This window comes from Glandiceps talaboti, chromosome 16, assembly GCF_964340395.1.
Source record: "Glandiceps talaboti chromosome 16, keGlaTala1.1, whole genome shotgun sequence".
Lineage (NCBI taxonomy): Eukaryota > Metazoa > Hemichordata > Enteropneusta > Spengelidae > Glandiceps > Glandiceps talaboti.
In genome coordinates this window covers 20,554,902-20,573,251 of record NC_135564.1, presented here as the reverse complement: position 1 = coordinate 20,573,251, position 18,350 = coordinate 20,554,902, and the positions used below count along the sequence as shown (strand labels likewise).

Below are 18,350 nucleotides of genomic sequence, written 5' to 3'. Positions count from 1 at the left end.
TACTACAGGATATCCCATCAGATTGTAGAGTAAATGATTGTATGTATGTTTACCTGTACTACAGGATATCCCATCAGATTGTAGAGTAAATGATTGTATGTATGTTTACCTGTACTACAGGATATCCCATCAGATTGTACAGTAAATGATTGTATGTATGTTTACCTGTACTACAGGATATCCCATCAGATTGTAAAGTAAATGATTGTATGTATGTTTACCTGTACTACAGGATATCCCATCAGATTGTAAAGTAAATGATTGTATGTATGTTTACCTGTACTACAGGATATCCCATCAGATTGTAGAGTAAATGATTGTATGTATGTTTACCTGTACTACAGGATATCCCATCAGATTGTAAAGTAAATGATTGTATGTATGTTTACCTGTACTACAGGATATCCCATCAGATTGTAGAGTAAATGATTGTATGTATGTTTACCTGTACTACAGGATATCCCATCAGATTGTACAGTAAATGATTGTATGTATGTTTACCTGTACCACAGGATATCCCATCAGATTGTACAGTAAATCCAGTACTACAGTCACAGATATATCCAGAAGTACTTCTAGGTAGACAAAGCTGTTGACAACCACCATTATTAATGTCACATGGACCTACAAAGTGATTGATTTATATGAGTATGAAATATAACCTGTACATCACAGATTGAATTCATCAAATGAAAACATACATTAAAATATACTCAGAGATTTCAATTATAATTTCAAATATATATTTTAAAAAGTATTTGTAATGTCAATTACAAAATAAAAGGAAACTGAATTGGCAAATACAAATGTATTTTGTATCTTTGTAAATTTTCCTTTGTATGCAAAGTGCAACAACTATAAATGTGTGTTGAAGTCTAATAAATCCCTGACACAATTATCACATAATTTTGTTTTTTCTTGGAATTCCTGACTGCAAAAATTGTATTAGCTGCATGCAGTGACATTTTAATTGTGAAGTAATGTTTGGATGAAATCAAAATAAAAAAAACATTATTATAGGTAAATACTAAGTTTAATTTGTGGTAATATTTACTGACCTGTTCCAAGAGGTTGTCTAGTTTCATCATAAGTTCTTAATCCATAGGCTGTGCCAGCATGTGACACACCACGTGAATAAGAGTTAGTTTCTTTGTTTGCAAAATGGATATCATGGCTAGTGCCCCACTCTGTCCAGAATATGTAGTCCTGTAATGATCAAAGTTAACAATCCTCAACCAATGAACAAAACCTTTTGGCTTCACCCTTTGGGGGCTGTACCAGTCAGTTAGTTTCTACAATCTGATTAAAATACAATGTAGTGAACTCGGCACGATTTCTTCATTTAACTATTCCATTTACTGTCACTTGTTTTTTTTATTGTTTTTATTGTTTGGATACCTACATCTGACGCAATACCATAGGAGTTCATGGACCCAATCTCATACTTATGAGTAGCTAATCAGAATCTGTCTTACAATATAACACCCATGTTTGAAATTGAAAGAAAGAGAACCACCAAACAATAACGATAACATCATTGTCTGTACACTGTGCTCAAGTTATTTTTTAACAGAGCACTCTGAAGTACTGTATCAGTATGTTTCGGTGCATTACGTATTCTGATTTGTTGAGTAAATTCACTCAGCACTCTCGTCTGGCTCGAGAACTCCTATGGTACTGTGACAGATCTAGGTATATTGGGTGCTCACTGAACAATAAAAGAACAAATGACAGTAAACAGAAGAGCTAAATATATTAAAGAATCGCACCTCAGTGAGTTCACTACATCAGATTTTAATCAGATTGAACTTGCACCAATGTATTTCAATAGTAAAACTGTTCTAAATACATAAAATAATACAAATTCTGTAGACTTGCACCAGAACTCCCATTTTTTAAATAAATATAATTTAACACATAAATTAAAGATATAAAAAATAAAGGAAAGGATTTAATATATTATTTACCTGAAATATTTCAATATCAAAGAATTGTGCTCCAGGTTGTTGTAAAATAGTTTGTTTATCGCCTCCACTCATATCAACAGAATACAAAGACTGTGTTCCACTGTCAGCAAAGTATACTCTGTATCAAATAAACAATCCACTATCAGTAAAGTATACTCTGTATCAAATAAACAATCCACTGTCAGTAAAGTATACTCTGTATCAAATAAACAATCCACTGTCAGTAAAGTATACTCTGTATCAAATAAACAATCCACTGTTAGTAAAGAATACTCTGTATCAAATAAACAATCCACTATCAGTAAAGTATACTCTGTATCAAATAAATAATCCACTGTCAGTAAAGTATACTCTGTATCAAATAAATAATCCACTGTCAGTAAAGTATACTCTGTATCAAATAAACAATCCACTGTCAGTAAAGTATACTGTATATCAAATAAACAATCCACTGTCAGTAAAGTATACTCTGTATCAAATAAACAATCCACTGTCAGTAAAGTATACTCTGTATCAAATAAACAATCCACTGTTAGTAAAGTATACTCTGTATCAAATAAACAATCCACTGTCAGTAAAGTATACTCTGTATCAAATAAACAATCCACTGTCAGTAAAGTATACTCTGTATCAAATAAACAATCCACTGTCAGCAAAGTATACTCTGTATCACATAAACAATCCACTGTCAGCAAAGTATACTCTGTATCAAATAAACAATCCACTGTCAGTAAAGTATACTCTGTATTAAATAAACAATCCACTATCAGTAAAGTATACTCTGTATCAAATAAACAATCCACTGTTAGTAAAGTATACTCTGTATCAAATAAACAATCCACTATCAGTAAAGTATACTCTGTATCAAATAAACAATCCACTGTCAGTAAAGTATACTCTGTATCAAATAAACAATCCACTATCAGTAAAGTATACTCTGTATCAAATAAACAATCCACTGTCAGTAAAGTATACTCTGTATCAAATAAACAATCCACTGTCAGCAAAGTATACTCTGTATCAAATAAACAATCCACTGTCAGCAAAGTATACTCTGTATCAAATAAACAATCCACTGTCAGTAAAGTATACTCTGTATCAAATAAACAATCCACTGTCAGTAAAGTATACTCTGTATCAAATAAACAATCCACTGTCAGTAAAGTATACTCTGTATCAAATAAACAATCCACTATCAGTAAAGTATACTCTGTATCAAATAAACAATCCACTGTCAGCAAAGTATACTCTGTATCAAATAAACAATCCACTGTCAGTAAAGTATACTCTGTATCAAATAAACAATCCACTGTCAGTAAAGTATACTCTGTATCAAATAAACAATCCACTATCAGTAAAGTATACTCTGTATCAAATAAACAATCCACTGTTAGTAAATTATACACTGTATCAAATAAACAATCCACTGTCAGTAAAGTATACTCTGTATCAAATAAACAATCCACTATCAGTAAAGTATACTCTGTATCAAATAAACAATCCACTGTTAGTAAATTATACACTGTATCAAATAAACAATCCACTGTCAGTAAAGTATACTCTGTATCAAATAAACAATCCACTGTCAGTAAAGTATACTCTGTATCAAATAAACAATCCACTGTCAGTAAAGTATACTCTGTATCAAATAAACAATCCACTGTTAGTAAAGTATACTCTGTATCAAATAAACAATCCACTGTCAGTAAAGTATACTCTGTATCAAATAAACAATCCACTGTCAGTAAAGTATACTCTGTATCAAATAAACAATCCACTATCAGTAAAGTATACTCTGTATCAAATAAACAATCCTCTGTCAGTAAAGTATACTTTGTATCAAATAAACAATCCACTGTTAGTAAAGTATACTCTGTATCAAATAAACAATCCACTGTCAGTAAAGTATACTCTGTATCAAATAAACAATCCACTGTTAGTAAAGTATACTCTGTATCAAATAAACAATCCACTGTCAGTAAAGTATACTCTGTATCAAATAAACAATCCACTGTTAGTAAAGTATACTCTGTATCAAATAAACAATCCACTATCAGTAAAGTATACTCTGTATCAAATAAACAATCCACTGTCAGTAAAGTATACTCTGTATCAAATAAACAATCCACTGTCAGTAAAGTATACTCTGTATCAAATAAACAATCCACTGTCAGCAAAGTATACTCTGTATCAAATAAACAATCCACTGTCAGTAAAGTATACTCTGTATCAAATAAATAATCCACTGTCAGTAAAGTATACTCTGTATCAAATAAACATCCACTGTCAGTATATATTATAAAAGTATACTCTGTATCAAATAAACAATCCACTATCAGTAAAGTATACTCTGTATCAAATAAACAATCCACTGTTAGTAAAGTATACTGTGTATCAAATAAACAATCCACTGTTAGTAAAGTATACTCTGTATCAAATAAATAATCCACTGTCAGTAAAGTATACTCTGTATCAAATAAACATCCACTGTCAGTAAAGTATACTCTGTATCAAATAAACAATCCACTGTTAGTAAAACATACTCTGTATCAAATAAACATCCACTGTCAGTAAAGTATACTCTGTATCAAATAAACAATCCACTGTCAGCAAAGTATACTCTGTATCAAATAAACAATCCACTGTTAGTAAAGTATACTCTGTATCAAATAAACAATCCTCTGTCAGTAAAGTATACTGTGTATCAAATAAACAATCCACTGTTAGTAAAGTATACTCTGTATCAAATAAACAATCCACTGTCAGTAAAGTATACTCTGTATCAAATAAATAATCCACTGTTAGTAAAGTATACTCTGTATAAAATAAACAATCCACTGTTAGTAAAGTATACTCTGTATCAAATAAACAATCCACTGTCAGTAAAGTATACTCTGTATCAAATAAACAATCCACTGTCAGTAAAGTATACTCTGTATCAAATAAACAATCCACTGTTAGTAAAGTATACTCTGTATCAAACAAATAATCCACTGTCAGTAAAGTATACTCTGTATCAAATAAATAATCCACTGTCAGTAAAGTATACTCTGTATCAAATAAACAATCCACTGTCAGCAAAGTATACTCTGTATCAAATAAACAATCCACTGTCAGTAAAGTATACTCTGTATCAAATAAACAATCCACTGTCAGCAAAGTATACTCTGTATCAAATAAACATCCACTGTCAGTAAAGTATACTCTGTATCAAATAAACAATCCACTGTCAGTAAAGTATACTCTGTATCAAATAAATAATCCACTGTCAGTAAAGTATACTGTGTATCAAATAAACAATCCACTGTTAGTAAAGTATACTCTGTATCAAATAAACAATCCACTGTTAGTAAAGTATACTCTGTATCAAATAAATAATCCACTGTCAGTAAAGTATACTCTGTATCAAATAAACAATCCACTGTCAGTAAAGTATACTGTGTATCAAATAAACAATCCACTGTTAGTAAAGTATACTCTGTATCAAATAAACAATCCACTATCAGTAAAGTATACTCTGTATCAAATAAACAATCCACTGTCAGTAAAGTATACCCTGTATCAAATAAACAATCCACTGTCAGTAAAGTATACTGTGTATCAAATAAACAATCCACTGTTAGTAAAGTATACTGTGTATCAAATAAACAATCCACTGTCAGTAAAGTATACTCTGTATCAAATAAACAATCCACTGTTAGTAAAGTATACTCTGTATCAAATAAACAATCCACTGTCAGTAAACTATACTGTGTATCAAATAAACAATCCACTGTCAGTAAAGTATACTCTGTATCAAATAAACAATCCACTGTTAGTAAAGTATACTCTGTATCAAATAAACAATCCACTGTTAGTAAAGTATACTGTGTATCAAATAAACAATCCACTGTTAGTAAAGTATACTGTGTATCAAATAAACAATCCACTGTCAGTAAAGTATACTCTGTATCAAATAAACAATCCACTGTTAGTAAAGTATACTCTGTATCAAATAAACAATCCACTGTTAGTAAAGTATACTGTGTATCAAATAAACAATCCACTGTTAGTAAAGTATACTGTGTATCAAATAAACAATCCACTGTCAGTAAAGTATACTCTGTATCAAATAAACAATCCACTATCAGTAAAGTATACTCTGTATCAAATAAACAATCCACTGTTAGTAAAGTATACTCTGTATCAAATAAACAATCCACTGTCAGTAAAGTATACTCTGTATCAAATAAACAATCCACTGTTAGTAAAGTATACTGTGTATCAAATAAACAATCCACTGTCAGTAAAGTATACTCAGTGTATGAAATAAACAATCCACTGTTAGTAAAGTATACTCTGTATCAAATAAATAATCCACTGTCAGTAAAGTATACTCTGTATCAAATAAACAATCCACTGTCAGTAAAGTATACTCTGTATCAAATAAACAATCCACTGTCAGTAAAGTATACTCTGTATCAAATAAACAATCCACTGTCAGTAAAGTATACTGTGTATCAAATAAACAATCCACTGTCAGTAAAGTATACTCTGTATCAAATAAACAATCCACTGTCAGTAAAGTATACTCTGTATCAAATAAACAATCCACTCTCAGTAAAGTATATTCTGTATCAAATAAACAATCCACTGTTAGTAAAGTATACTCTGTATCAAATAAACAATCCACTCTCAGTAAAGTATATTCTGTATCAAATAAACAATCCACTCTCAGTAAAGTATACTCTGTATCAAATAAACAATCAATTCTATGTTGAAATATTTCCAATTTATTTCAAAGGACAACAAGTATGTTAAAAAGACAAACAGACATCTGAATGAGAATGGTCAAGAAAGTGAAACTAACTTAATGTTCTCAATGGAAAGAAGTGTTTCAATAATGCACTGTTACTGTTACAGCAACACTCATGTGAGTGTAACCCTGAATAAATACATTATTCACTGAACTGAATAATGGTATTACAAGGCTATTACAATAGAAGGCTACTTGGTATAATGCTCCTTATTAAACTTACCTGTAAAAAAGAAAATCTACAAGAATCCCATATTGGAGTGTACTACATTGTTAACAAACACAGTCCTGTATCTATAACAAGCCTACTTAACTTACCTGTAAACACAAAGTCTACAACAGTCTCATGGGGTGTACTACATTGCTAACAAACACAGTTCTGTATCTACAATAAGCCTACTTATCTTACCTGTTAAAAACAAAGTCTATAGCCAATCCCATGGGTTGTACTACATTGCTAACAAACACAGTCCTCTGGTTACCATCTAAGCCAGCTCTCTCTATCTTTGGAGAACTTCCATGGTCAGTCCAGTAAAGGTGTCTATGAACAATCAAAAGATTTAAATTATCAGTAACACTGACTTTTGTCTGTAAATTAATTCTTTAATGGCAATGACAATCCCGAAAATAAACTTAGATATTTTCTATTTTCATAAACTTTGGGTTCTGGAGAGTTATTTCATGATTTCACTTCACCCAAATTTTGATCAGCAGCCAATAAACACCAAAATGAAACTCGTTTTCATCTGTATAGTTCCTTCGATGAAACACAAAAATAAATTGCAGTAGACATGAATATTTATCAGACACACACTGAATATTCATGACTCCTAGGAGGTGATTTCCTTTAGATAGGTAGTTTTCATTTCCTGGAGTGGCGTTCCCATTTAACCAATCTAAATTGTATTTATTTTTCAGTAAAATCAACGAGAATACGTCAGTATCTAGTTGTCATGGCTACATGATTTTATTGCATGTCCTACAGTTAAGTCCTACTCCATTATAGCAATACCTGCATGGTTAATATATATCACTATCACTCAAGTTGACTTCATATTTTATTGTTGTGAGTTTTTTCTTACGTACTTTGATTGGATCCACTACAACACTGTGAGGTACATACTTTGTGATTGGATCCACTACAACACTGTGAGGTACATACTTTGTGATTGGATCCACTACAACACTGTGAGGTACATACTTTGTGATTGGATCCACTACAACACTGTGAGGTACATACTTTGTGATTGGATCCACTACAACACTGTGAGCTATACATACTTTGTGATTGGATCCACTACAACACTGTGAGGTACATACTTTGTGATTGGATCCACTACAACACTGTGAGCTACATACTTTGTGATTGGATCCACTACAACACTGTGAGCTACATACTTTGTGATTGGATCCACTACAACACTGTGAGCTACATACTTTGTGATTGGATCCACTACAACACTGTGAGGTACATACTTTGTGATTGGATCCACTACAACACTGTGAGGTACGTACTTTGTGATTGGATCCACTACAACACTGTGAGCTACATACTTTGTGATTGGATCCACTACAACACTGTGAGGTACATACTTTGTGATTGGATCCACTACAACACTGTGAGGTACGTACTTTGTGATTGGATCCACTACAACACTGTGAGGTACATTACTTTGTGATTGGATCCACTACAACACTGTGAGGTACGTACTTTGTGATTGGATCCACTACAACACTGCGAGCTACATACTTTGTGATTGGATCCATGACTACAACACTGTGAGGTACATACTTTGTGATTGGATCCACTACAACACTGTGAGGTACGTACTTTGTGATTGGATCCACTACAACACTGCGAGGTAGATCCAGGTTTGTAATCAGTATTTTTCTATAATTGCCATCTAGTCTTGAGACAGCTATATGACCTTGATAGTTGTCACTCCAATACAAATTTAAATTGATCCAATCTGCTGCAATTCCTACAAACAAGAACAGAAATAAAATTGAAAATTACACTTTAATAATGGATGAAGGGCATTGATCTACCAGTACTAAAGAATGACAAGGTTATCAAAATCAAAAATCAACCAGTCATTTTTATATGAATCATCGATTTTACTAAAAATACCAAAATTTCCACAGACATGACTATATTCATGACCTAAGGGTTTGTCACTTACCCATCTATCTATGTGTAGTGATAATTGAAGCCCCCTAGGTCATTCATAGTTTCCTTGACTAAACCAAACAAAATATTGAGGGGTTATATTATGTAACAATGTTATATCTCTTAGTTTCATTCACAAGGAATATTTCTAATATCTCAAATTTTAAAGTGTATATCTAGGGAATATTTCTAAGATGTAAAACTTGAGCTCTTATGAATGACAAAATGTTGAAACCAACCTTCCACACTGCCTACTCCCCCCATAATCACTTCGGTACTCTCTCCATCAATTAACCTGGCTCTTCTTATCAGTCTCTCTTTAAAGTCTGAAAAGAAAAGAAACTGGCCGTGGACATCAGCATCCAATGCAGTCACATGTTCCTGATCTTGTAGAATACAGTGGAAGGTAAAGTTGTCGTCTGGAATGTAGTAATCCGCCATGTTTATTGGTAAAGTACAAATACTGTCAGTTGTTGACCATAGCAGTATAGGTGAAATCAAAGTATCATCTGTAAAAGAAAGCAGGACATTTATAAACAAGTGAAATCTAAATATCAATTACATATGTGCTAAGGCAATCGCACAAAGTCGTACAATCTCAATAAACAAACAAACAGCCCCCCCCCCCCCCCACCACAACCACCACAACCACCACCACACCACACAAACCAATGTTCACAAGTGCAACATTGGCCATTTATAAATGATGTAAACCATGATGATAACAATTGTAGTGATCACACAAAGTTTGTTTATTCAGCTTGTGTGACATTGTGTGATTTTTCTTAAGACTGTAACATTATACCAAGAATGTAAGTTATTATAGACTAAGTTTATAATAAACATCTTCTGAAGAAATCTTATCTTTAGTTGACAATATTGAATTTCATCTCAACCATTGCAAATTGGTATTATAGCCATATACAATATAACTCCTGAGTACTTATTTGTCATATTTGTTTCCAAATAAAAGGTTATTTATATTTTACCCGTCACTGTCACTTGTTTAATGACTAGTAGTCACTGACAAAACTCCCATCGTACTAATTACTGGATACTGTATTCTCATACTATATGAATAAAATGATGTAATCTTATTCTTATATATTAGACTAAAGTATCACAGCAGTTTATAGGGTAGGAGATTTGCCAATGGTTGCTGGTTTTTAGACAAGTGATGATGAAGATCAAAATATAACCTTTTATTTGGACACAAAAATGACAACAAATTCTCTGGAGATGCTGACCATGTCCCTTTAATCATATCAGAATGACTGACATAAGAGGCAGGGACATATTAATAAAAACACTCTGTTCAAAGACATTTACCTTTCTGACAAGTTCTTAGCACAAAGACACTTACCTTTCTGACAAGTTTTCAGTACAAAGACACTTACCTTTCTGACAAGTTTTCAGTACAAAGACACTTACCTTTCTGACAAGTTTTCAGTACAAAGACACTTACCTTTCTGACAAGTTTTCAGTACAAAGACACTTACCTTTCTGACAAGTTTTCAGTACAAAGACATTTACCTTTCTGACAAGTCTCAGCACAAGGACACTTACCTTTCTGACAAGCTTAGTTTCTCAGAAAAAAAACACTTACAGTGCCTCAGTACAAAGACACTTACCTTTCTGACAAGTCTCAGTACAAAGACACTTACCTTTCTGACAAGCTTAGTTTCTCAGAAAAAAAACACTTACAGTGCCTCAGTACAAAGACACTTACCTTTCTAACAGTCCTCAGTACAAAGACACTTACCTTTCTCACAAGCTCTCAATACAAAGACACTTACCTTTCTGACAAGTTCTCAGTACAAAAACACTCACCTTTCTGACAAGTCCTTTCATCAGGTAACAAATAGGAACCCTCAGTACAAAGACATTTGTATCCATTTGGATCACTGACACAAATATCTGAACATGGGGATCCTTCACAGCCAGCTGTTGAAAGTATAATATCAAAAGAGAAAAAAAAAGATGAAATTTGGAAAAACAAAATATGGTACAAAACGTTCTCATACATTTTACAAATCTAAAATTCTAAAGTAACCTTCAGACAGTGATTATGTATAAGAGTATAATCAAAAATAGATAATGTCATCATTTCTTCATTGATATATACTAAAATACTACGTATTGCCTGGTTTCCAATTCTCCACATGCGCGCACACACACACACACACACACACACACACACACACACACACACACACACACACACACACACACACACACACACACACACACACACACACACACCACATACTCAACTCTTGGTCGTGATTGGTCAATGCGACATCACATGTTATGGACCATTCACATGCTGTTCCATGATAAATGATGTAGCAGGCACTAATTAATGGAACTAGTCCCTATAGACTAGTTCCATAGCTTAGTGCCTCATGATGACGTCATCTATGCGTGCGAATAAAGACATTTCAAAGAACAAGAAATTGTAAACATGTCTGGCTCGTCTGAAACTACGACCACAAGCAGCACCTAAAGCAGTGAATTTTTTTCTCGATTTGTCGAAATTCGGAAGAGACTCTAGAAAATAAAGGCAGTAATCAAGACAGCAGTTGGTATTTTGGAGAACTATTGTGACGTTATTTATTGAAAATTTATTGAAGCTATGATGGAGAAGTTTGTCATAATTATTTTAGTGTGCTGTGGTGTATGATTCTTGTTCGGTGTGTTATAAAACACATGTTGACTAACAGTATTCAGGCGATAACAAACGTATGCTATCGCCCTCATTGTCAGTCAACATGTGCACAATAGACCATGGCCAGGTTTTTGATACTTACATGGTGCTGAAGGCTGGTTATCATTTCCATAGATCTTTATACCAAATGGTCTTGTTTGTAATCCAGTATTGAGAGAGAAATATTCTCCTCCACCATTCTTATAGATGCATCGTATCTTCTCCCTCCAGTCAGTGGCAAAAATATATGACTGGTGAAAACAATCACAATACATCAAATGAAACAATGCAATAACTGAAAACAATCACAATACATCAAATGAAACAATGCAATAACTGAAAACATGATGTAATACATTTGTTGTAGTATATACCAATAGTGACTTATTTTTTAGAATAGTGCCATCTAGGATTTCCTTTACCAAATAGAGCCTTCTACAATTGTTTTGTTTCAGATTTCACTCTACTAGTGATAACAGCACTCACATCATGATTTAAATAGCCCCCTCTAGTGTTGCATTGTCTCACATCATGATTTAAATATCCCCCTCTAGTGTTGTATTGTTGTCTCACATCATGATTTAAATATCCTCCTCTAGTGTTGTATTGTTGTCTCACATCATGATATAAATATCCCCCTCTAGTGTTGCATTGTTGTCTCACATCATGATTTAAATATCCCCCTCTAGTGTTGTATTGTTGTCTCACATTATGATTTAAATATCCCCCTCTAGTGTTGTATTGTTGTCTCACATTATGATTTAAATATCCCCCTCTAGTGTTGTATTGTTGTCTCACATTATGATTTAAATATCCCCCTCTAGTGTTGTATTGTTGTCTCACATTATGATTTAAATATCCCCCTCTAGTGTTGTATTGTTGTCTCACATCATGATATAAATATCCCCCTCTAGTGTTGTATTGTTGTCTCACATCATGATTTAAATATCCTCCTCTAGTGTTGTATTGTTGTCTCACATCATGATATAAATATCCCCCTCTAGTGTTGCATTGTTGTCTCACATTATGATTTAAATATCCCCCTCTAGTGTTGTATTGTTGTCTCACATTATGATTTAAATATCCCCTCTAGTGTTGTATTGTTGTCTCACATCATGATATAAATATCCCCCTCTAGTGTTGTATTGTTGTCTCACATCATGATTTAAATATCCCCCTCTAGTGTAGTCTCACATCGTGATTTAAATAGCCCCTCTAGTGTTGTATTGTTGTTTCACATCATGATTTAAATAGCCCCTTTTAGTTCTGTATTGTTGTCTCACATCATAATTTAAATAGCCCCCTCTAGTGTTGTCTCACATCATGATTCAAATAGCCCCCCTTTAGTTCTGTATTGTTGTCTCACATCATAATTTAAATAGCCCCCTCTAGTGTTGTATTGCTCATGAGTGTTTTAAACATATCTACTTGTGCTCAAATAAGGCCATGAGTGTTTTAAACATATCTATTTGTGCCCAAATAAGGCCATGAGTGTTTTAAACATATCTATTTCTGCCCAAATAAGGCCATGAGTGTTTTAAACATATCTATTTCTGCCCAAATAAGGCCACAAGTGTTTTAAACATATCTATTTCTGCCCAAATAAGGCCACAAGTGTTTTAAACATATCTATTTGTGCCCAAATAAGGCCATGAGTGTTTTAAACATATCTATTTGTGCCCAAATAAGGCAATGAGTGTTTTAAACATATCACATTCTCAGACATATGTTCTTTCTATAGTCAAAGCAAATCCCTGATAACACTTCTGTGATACGTGAATATTGCTCTAGGTAAAACAGAATGTGAATAGTGCCCCTATATGCAAATTTAGGTCACTATAGGTCAATGGTCCATACCATGTGATATGACTTAAGATAATCACTTAAGGCAATATGAATGATATGTTACAATATAAAATGAATGATATATACCTGATACAAGGTGAGGTCAAAGAACCATGCAGTCTGAGAAGATTCTGTATAGATTGTTTGATGGCTGTTGCCATTTAGATCACATGATTTAATAGTGCTGTATGAATCGGGGTCAACATTTATCCAGTACAACCTGTCAATTAAACATAGTACATTTGCAACTAATGGATTCATTACACATAATACCATGCATAAGCCATAAATATGGCATATACATGTACACTCTCATGGTCATTCTACGTCATGACAATGAATGCCTATGTCACTGGTTCTGCTGTGTCCAAATACATGTATGACTATGAGTCAAAACGTTCAAATTTTCCATTACTTTTCCCGATTTTCTTTTGATATTATTGGCGGTGATATAATTAAGTTACTCTCCAATATTTTTTTTCATTCAGTTGGAAAATACTCGTGACCTTAGGGTTGTTAATACTTGTCTATTGACTTGTAGCAACAAAGACCCCTTAGGTCACTTTTATTTTCCTTAGCATATAGGGGAATAACATCTAAGTATCCAGTACAACTTGTCAATATTCCTGTTGAACTTAGAGTGTATCCATATTGTAAAAGTGAAGGTTTTACAGTTGTTGAGGACAAGTGTCTTTTTATACTGTTTTGTCCTTTATAAAAAGCCTATAGACTTAACTAGATTTCATTTCTCAAAGATTTAGAGTTCATCCCAAAAAAACACAAATGTTTTTCTTTTATACTAGCATCTCGTGAACTAGTTCAGTACAAACCATCAGTTTTTGATTGTAAAACTTTTAACACTAAGGACTAGTTTTGTTCAGCAAACATAGATGTACTGTATATATTTTCCCCTGCCTTCTTTTTCCTTTAATTATTAGAAACATGGTGTATTTTCTCTCTTTACTATAATGTAAATTGTTGTGCAATGGGCTTGAGGCCTTAGCAAACAAGCATTAATATGACAAGCTGTCAATAAATCATGTACATATGTACACAGGTAGTTTACAGTTAAAGGATAATTACAGTTATCACATCGGTATATATAATGAAAGGCAAATTGTAATAACACTAGATTAACATTGCTGTACAAAATACCTTTAAACAGATTACTAATTTAAATCAAGTACATAGAAATGACAGTAGTAGAGATTACATGAATTTGGTTATAGTGTGATCTCTGTCTGTTACTATAAGTGTTAGTGTAATGTGTGCTTAAGTGTGTGTGATGTCAGTTTGTATGTGTGCCTGCTTATACAATGAAGCAAAGAATGACTGTACTCCAATTGAAGCCATACCTGTCAGTATTGTAGTCAATAGTTATACCATTGGGATAAATCAGACCAGAATTAACTAGAGTTTGACGACTTTCACCACTCAGAGTAGCTCTCTCAATTTTTGGCTCACTTCCCCAATCTGACCAGAACAATAGTCTGTTAAAAGAAATATTAACAAATGATGACTTTTAGTGGCGAATCACTTCCCAGGAAAAACTATTCTGTGATGATTTACCTTTCAATCCTCTAGCTATCCCCCTTGTCCCCCATCAACGTTACTGTCTCCGTCTTTTTTGTTGTTCATGTCAGAACGTAGCTTTGGAAAATATACGCTCCAAGCTTTTAAGAACTCAGACAGATACATGCATACACGTGCAACACCAACAGGAGACTGAATGTAAACATTATAAACGTGTCGGAGTTCTCGGAGTATATATTTCTGGAATTTGGAATAATGGTACACATTATTGGCAAAACTTCCCATGAAAATTCACAACAGACAACTGGTTGATGTTAAAGGTCAAATCTACCGGGGGTCAATCTTCAGTATAGTTTTTACCGGGGTTCGACTAAATTAATGAATATAACGTAGTGTAAATCGTAACACGGTCGTATTGGAACTAGACTAGTCCACTGCATGCAATTTTTTGCCACGTTTCACAAGTTTCCCCGGAAGCTACGATAATTGTATCGTTAGTTTTTGATAGTTTCTCATCTTCACTTACCCTCGTTGTGGATAAACGGCCAATGCTCGGGGCATTTCCAAACCAGTTTTGATAATGACATGTTGTCGTTCCCCCAAAGTGTCCACTACCTTGATCCAGTTGTAATAGAAATCAGTCCAGTACAAATTTCCGGTAACCCAGTCAACAGCTACTCCATCCACCGTAGCTGAAGTCCCTCGTATAAAGTAAATAGCAGCATCTTCTACGTGGTCCTCCGTAAATGTTCCCTTGATAATTCCTCTATTGCCGAGATCACTGATGTAAACAGCTCGTTCACTAATATGTTCTGCTAGCGCCACCCAGTGGCTGCCGTATAGAGTAAAGTGGTTCGGTGAAGAAATCGAAGAGGAAAGTATGTAGTCTGCTGGTTCAGCCGGCAGGCTTTGGACGTTTGCTCTTAAATCATACTCACGTTTTGAAACCCACATTAATCTTGGTGGTTGCCATTCTTGTGAATCTGTTGACAATTGAAATTCAACCTTAAAAATACTGTCCCAGGCCTGGACATGGCAATTTAATGTACGTCAATATAACAAAAAGTTCAACAAAGAGGGCGTCGTCGGCCGTTAGAGGCTAGTATCACGAGGCTTAATAAAAATAATTGACAAATTATTTGGTTCCGATTACCCGTACCCGACCCCACCTAGCTTTGCCGACCCTAAACATTTCTTTATGTATTCCAGAAAAAAATAATAAAATCGCAAATATTGTGAAGTCGCAGGAGAAATAGTGGATGCGGAAACTGTCATCAACTTAAAAAGACAATATAAAACTGTTCTTCCAATCTGTAATGGCTGTACATCTACTATGATGATGTAGCATCTGAGTGATAGGAAGAAATATGGGACCGGTCAGTTTCTCCAGCCTGGGGGGGGGGGGGTTCTCCCATCGCGCCCACAAAAAGTCACTGACCCCCCCCCCCCATCTGTTCCAAAACAGGCTGACCCCCCCCCCCCCACCACTTAATTCTAAAACATTATGGCCACCCCTCCTCCTCCCCCCATATATCATATTCACATGACAGATATTTTTTTATCATGACTTAGTGTGGACTGCTTGACCATCTTGCAAATACTGCCAGGTTTAAGATCCTGGGATAGCACTATCATATAATTATTGACAACACAGGGTAAATATATTCCAAAAAGAGTTTAATAGCATCTTGACAGTGAAAGGTAGGGGAAAGCTTGAGAAGGGAATATGTAACCCCTCATGGGGGTCCAAGGGGGTCTCCCCCTAGAAGCCCGGGAGGATTGTTACTCTTAAAAGTCAATGTTGAGACTATTCAGACACTTTCAGACAAATAGAAGAGAGCACCAACATGTAAAAAGCAACTACAAAGGGTTGAAGTATTTTTGAAGTATAGTTTGATAGCATCTTGACAGTAAGAGGTAGGGGGAAGAGCTTGAGACTGGGATATGTCCATCTCTTGTGGGGGGGGGTCCAAGAGGGTCTCTCCCTAGAAGCCCTGGGAGTTTTTACTCTGAAAGGTCAGTTTTGAGACTATTCAGACACTTTCAGTCAATAATTTCCAAGCTTTACAAGACAACACCAACATGTAAAAAGCAACTACATAGGGTTGAAATATTTGTTAAATATAGTTTGATAGCATCTTGAAAGTAAGAAAGGTAAGAGGAAGAGCTTGAGACTATGATATGTCCACCTCATGTGGGGGGGGGGGTCCGAGGGGGTCCCCCTCCCCCCTAGAAGCCCTGGAAGATTACAGACCGTTTCAACCAATAACTTCCATGCTTTACAAGGGAGCATCATCAAGTATCAGAAACTATTCTTTATAACTTACATAGGGTTGAAATATATTCTTAAAAAGTTAAATGACATCATTATAGTAAAGGTCAGCACATCTAATGGTAATATCATTGGTAGGGGAGATTTGGCGTTTAAGGCAATTTTAGACTATCTTGGCAAACATTTCATATCTTTAAAAGACAATATCATCTCAAATTAGAATAGGGTGAAAATATTTAAGAAAAAGGTTGGTGCATCTGATTGCTAAATGTAAGTTTTAAATGAGTTTCCCATGTCACAAAAATGGGCCCGTAACATTGGTATAGGGGCATTAATATTGAATGTATAGTAAAGTCACCGGTATGTTAGAGAACTTTAGGTGGTCATACCTAGTGTATAATAAAAACTGGAATCTGATGAGATGCGGTGTTTTGTAGTGTCAATAACATGTAGTGTCCAAAATAGAAAATGTATTAATCCCTTCTGACAAGTTCATACTGAAGAGTAGAACAATTTAGATTAACTTCTTTTATAAACTATTTATGAAAATTACCATTACGAAACCTTCAAGTTCATTTTTGCTCCAAAGTACAATATGAGTGAAGCATTTATTGTGAAACAGCCAAGCATTTACATGACATGTTCTGTAACTAGTGTGGTAGCTGAACAAATATTTACATGTATCAGACAAGGCTATATGCCATTGTAGAAAAGGATATTTTTCTTCCATCACAATTCCGAGTCAAAACACAACGACCCCCTATCCACAATTTTCAAAACAGCAAGACCCCCCTACTGTCAATTTCAAAAACAGGGTGACATCCCTACCAATCCACCGCCCCCCCCCCCCCCCCCCCGGCCGAAGAAACTGACCGGTCCCTAAACAACACAGAGACCATTTGGAAAACAATGGAAAACCTGAACTCGATACTCACACAGAAAAAAATACAATACAATAAAATAAAAATTCTACCTACCCCACTCATTCTAAAACTGAGCGTTATCGGAACCACACAATTTGTTTATTAGGTCTGAGTGTATATAGTGATTTTACGACGATC

General features: G+C 34.4%; 1 protein-coding gene across 1 annotated transcript in view; it reads right to left on the bottom strand.

Moving 5' to 3' along the window:
* Positions 1–18,350, bottom strand: part of LOC144447400 (uncharacterized) — a 67,025-nt gene that overhangs the window by 47,266 nt on the left and 1,409 nt on the right. Inside the window, exons 2-12 of the mRNA XM_078137412.1 lie at positions 15,544–16,000; positions 14,840–14,974; positions 13,572–13,704; positions 11,743–11,890; positions 10,763–10,876; positions 9,172–9,441; positions 8,594–8,744; positions 7,172–7,303; positions 1,968–2,085; positions 1,059–1,206; positions 502–624 (exon numbers count right to left, since the gene is read on the bottom strand). Of these exons, the coding sequence (XP_077993538.1) occupies positions 502–624; positions 1,059–1,206; positions 1,968–2,085; positions 7,172–7,303; positions 8,594–8,744; positions 9,172–9,441; positions 10,763–10,876; positions 11,743–11,890; positions 13,572–13,704; positions 14,840–14,974; positions 15,544–16,000 (1,929 nt within the window). The remainder of the gene's footprint in view (positions 1–501; positions 625–1,058; positions 1,207–1,967; positions 2,086–7,171; positions 7,304–8,593; positions 8,745–9,171; positions 9,442–10,762; positions 10,877–11,742; positions 11,891–13,571; positions 13,705–14,839; positions 14,975–15,543; positions 16,001–18,350) is intronic.